General features: G+C 52.8%; 1 protein-coding gene across 1 annotated transcript; it reads left to right on the plus strand.

The window, feature by feature from the left end:
* The first annotated feature begins 889 nt into the window (after window positions 1-889).
* LOC144949523 (uncharacterized) lies at window positions 890-2,839 on the plus strand. Its single transcript, XM_078879449.1, has 4 exons — window positions 890-928; window positions 1,121-1,453; window positions 2,279-2,368; window positions 2,583-2,839. Exons 1-4 carry the CDS (start codon window positions 890-892, stop codon window positions 2,766-2,768), a joined length of 648 nt encoding a protein of 215 aa, XP_078735575.1. The 3' UTR covers window positions 2,769-2,839.
* Window positions 2,840-4,206: the final 1,367 nt, after the last annotated feature.

Here is a 4,206-nt window from a genome sequence, read left to right on the forward strand (position 1 = left end):
TTAAACATAAATCTCTGCGAGTTTGCCAAAATGTTTGCAAATATCAGCTCTCCAGTTTCCACATCCCTTCACTCGCAGCAGAACCGTAGCATAACCGCAGCACAGCAAAAGCCGCAATCCGATGATGTTGCTGCTAAGCTTACAACAACATCATCATCATCTTTAACATCATCATCAACATCGTCGTCGTCGTCACCATTGCAGCAGAGGCCCAAGCCACAAAATGGGTGGGTGGCATCATCTTCTCAGGGGCAGTTAGGCAAGCCGAGGATGTGGCAGCCGGGCTCAGGGTCGGCCATTATGAACGCCACGCAGCCGCCAAGTCTGTTGGACAAACCGCGCACGCTGCTCGGACTGCCAGTGTTCGGCGCGAATGCGGGCGACGCATTCCTACCGATCTTCAAGGGCGTCTTCAAGACGAGCCAGCGTCCTGCTGGCAGGTCGGAGCCACCAAAGAGGATGAACTTCATGCAGCACGTATTGTCTGGGAAGGACGGTGGAAGTGGCGGCGGCGGTGCCGGTTGCGGCGGTGGTGACGGAGGCGGTGAGGGTGGAGAAAGTAGCGGACGAGTGGAAAAACCAAAATTGTTTGTCCCCACGTTCTCGAAAGTCAAAAAGCAGGTGAGGAAGCTGGCGAAGGAGGGAGCGCACGGTTAGCGCTGTCAGAAGTTCGTGGCTGACTGGCGTAGCACGCAAGGGAGCGGGTTCACCAATTGCGGTAGTCTACGGCGGACTCTGGGATTGGTAGTGGAGTAGTTGGTTGACGTGTTGCGCTATCAATCTGTTTCTTTCCCGGGTTTGATTCTGGGCCACAGATAAAATCAGTGGCGAGTGACGTCTCCACACAGGTTTGGTTCTTCCCCCACTTTACCGACCTGCACTAACCCGCATGGTGAAGTACGGCCTAACAACCCCTATGCCCGACACGGTATGATAGAGACCCTCACACAGAAGTGGATTGATATAAAGGGACTGTAATTACAATTATTTTATTATAAATATGTTTGAGGCAGGAGCTAAGCCCTGTTGCATGTAACCACCCACCGCCTATGACACCCGCCCATACGCTAACAAACGCTGTCACATGTCCCACCCCGCCCCCACTCTTGTGTTGGTACAGCCCGTGAACAGGACCGTCCCGACCATGCCAGACAAACCAACGAGGCAACAGGGGGGGGCGACTTCCCCAGCCAACGCTGTGGTGACGACGAAACCAATCCCCGCTAGTCGCCCTCTGCCGCCCTCCTTCACCGCCACCACGACCGCCTCTCCCAACGAGACCGTCCCAACTCGCGATGCAGTCGGCCCCGCCGCCTGGCAGAGGCTGGGGTTGCTCCCTGTCGGAGGGGCATCTGGTCGTGGGCTCCCCCCCAAACTCTCAACACTTACAAAGGCCAAAGTCGCACCGGCCGACTGCTCTACCGCCGCGGTGAAGAGGAAAGCGCTGGCGCAAGTGAGCGGGGTGTTAGTCGCATGTGTTGCCGACCGCCAGAGGTCGCAATCGGGTACCCGATACCCGTACCCTACCCGATACCCGGCTACCTGTACCCGGCCGGGTACGGGTACGGGTACCCGTTTGCGACCCTGGTGCGGCCGGGTACGGGTACGGGTAGGCCGTGAGTCACTGGTGAGTCACCGTTTGTCACTCATTTCGGGTAGGGTACTGGTACGGGTAGGGAACGGGTACCCGTACGGGTCGCCGTTTGCGACCCTGGTGCGGCCGGGTACGGCTACGGGTACGGAATCAAAACCCGTTTGCGACCTCTGCCGATCGCTGTGTTCCGCCGGTTTTAGTTGTCGGCGAACACGACGTGGTCCACCAACCCCAGCCTGAAAAAGCTGCGGATCGCAGGTTGTGTGCCGCCACATACAGCGTTCACGCTATACTTTCACCAAAAGCGTTTGAACTAATTTCTCGACAATTCCCAAAGGAGCAAATAAAAATAGACTTGGCCCTTTTCGGTAGATTTTCAAACTCATTTCTAGAGAATTGCTTTGAGTGTTCAGTTTGTTGTCCTTCTCCCGCACCTCCCATTAGCACGGTTGGCTACGTACATTGCTAAAGAAGTCCAACATACATACAGACACCAAATAGACACCTACACTTGCCTGTTATTTTTTCTTCATAAAAAAAGGTCCTAAATAACCGTTTTGGATGTTATAGTTTCCACTTAGCTGAAGTGTCGGCCTCCAAGGAGGCTAACGTTGATGCGGCGATACACCACACCGAGTGAGCGAGCGCAATTATGTGTGCGGGGTCTGCGTGTTTGCGAGCCAGGTGCAAGGTACAGAAGCCAAGCCTAAGAAATCTCGCCCCAAGCCGACTGTCCAACAAGTCAACGTGGAGGAGATGGCAAGTAGTGACCAGGTATGGTGATCACTCACTCATGCACTCGGTCACTCCCTCAGACACTCACTAGGTCACTCGCTCGCACATTCACTCGGTCATCATCCTTACCACTATCACCACGGTCATCGTCAACACCGCTACCGCTGTCACCACTGCCAACAATGCTGTGACCACCGCCGCCGCCGCCATCACCACCGTCATCACCCGTCTCTCTCTCCCCACCCGCGCGTAGCTGAGCAAGGTGAACGCCGTGACGCTGCTCTCATGGCTCAAGGGCCGTGGGATTGCCGCTCGCTCGGCCGACAGGAAGGAGGAGCTCATCAGGAAGGTGGTTGCATCCATCAACAGCGGCAAGGGCAAGAGCAACAAGGGCAGCAATGACAGCAGCAGCATCAGCAAGTTCTTTCCCGAGTTGTGAACAACCTGCCACGCTTGGGTCTAGCTTGAGGGAGCGACCAGTGTGTCAATGTTCTTAGGTTTTTTCGGTAAAGTCACGTAAGTAAAAAAATAAAAATTAAAAATAATAAAAGTAAAATATAATAAAAATCACGACGTTTCGGAGGCAACACAAGCCTCCGTCTTCAGGTGGAACCGTCACAGCACGATTGCTGTATCAAGTAAAGTACAGCACGATTGCTGTATCGGCAATCGTGCCGTATCGGCAATCGTGCTGTGACGGTTCTACCTGAAGACGGAGGCTTGTGTTGCCTCCGAAACGTCGTGATTTTTATTTTATTTTACTTTTATTATTTTTTAATTTTTTACCTACGTGACTTTACCGAAAAAACCTAACAATATGAATCCTTGCAGTCACGAAAGCTTCAAATCTAGTGTGTCAATGTTCGTCAGTTGAGCAAAACTCATCTTTACGCTGTGGATACGTTGCGGTGACTTGTGAGGGTAAGGACGGATGAGCTACGATTCGTATGCACGACGTGTGGTGGCGTAGTGACTCAACCTGGGTTTGAATTTCTCCCGAGGCTAACATCAGCCGTGAGCGATGTCTGAAACGGTCCCTTCTCTTGCCACGTTATGTTCTGAAACCTGACCGAGTTGCTCACCTTACCCTCCCTCCTTGTTTGTACACGCGTGTACCACCCATGGAGTTCAATGGCTGTTCAGTTACATTTGAGATAGTTGACTACACAGGTGCTTTCAGGTTGACGTTTCAATCCACCAGAGTTCTGCTCGGGTGTTGATTGCTATGGAGCATTGCGTTCGGAAAGTTTGTTGCTTGAGACCTGAGGTGGTAGGGTGGTGGCGCGGAGACTCGGTGGTCAGAGACGCTCACCCGGCACAGTCTTGAGAGATCTCGAGCTCAAATTTGGGTTTGAACCTCCCACTCGTGATTGCAGCAGGTTTTTTTGCCGTTGGAAGTGTGCGCAGGTGATCGACTCTTTTGGTGCTGTCACTTCTTTTCAACGTGAATAACCACTTGGCCACGATACTGTTAATCATTATCAAGATGTCATCATGGCCAAAACTGTTGAATCCACCACCGCACCTCATCGCCAATGTTATCTACCCTCCACTAGATCCTGTAGCTGCTGCGCAGTAGAGACACGCAGCGACCTCCAAGATCAGCCCTGACACTTTTCCACCATCTGCTCTTAAGTACACTCACAAAGCCCCACAGACTCACACAGAGACCCATAGCTCTGACATAACAGTCTCCCAGCATCTGCTGTTATATACACTCCCACAAATCCACAGACTCACGCAGAGACGTACAGACTCGCACAGAAACCCACAGACTCACACAGGGACCCACAGACACACATAGACCCACAGACTCGCACAGAAACCCACAGACTCACATAGAGACCCACAGACTCACACAGAGACCCACAGACTCA

Source organism: Lampetra fluviatilis, chromosome 54 (genome assembly GCF_964198595.1).
Source record: "Lampetra fluviatilis chromosome 54, kcLamFluv1.1, whole genome shotgun sequence".
Taxonomy (NCBI): Eukaryota; Metazoa; Chordata; class Hyperoartia; order Petromyzontiformes; family Petromyzontidae; genus Lampetra; species Lampetra fluviatilis.

Excerpts from the sequence above, each read along its gene's own strand:
- LOC144949523 (XM_078879449.1), top strand. The coding sequence starts at position 890 with ATGGTGAAGTACGGCCTAACAACCCCTATGCCCGACACG. Across the intron at positions 1,454-2,278 it reads AGAGGAAAGCGCTGGCGCAA|GTGCAAGGTACAGAAGCCAA; the intron begins GTGAGCGGGGTG and ends TTTGCGAGCCAG. Across the intron at positions 2,369-2,582 it reads AGATGGCAAGTAGTGACCAG|CTGAGCAAGGTGAACGCCGT; the intron begins GTATGGTGATCA and ends ACCCGCGCGTAG.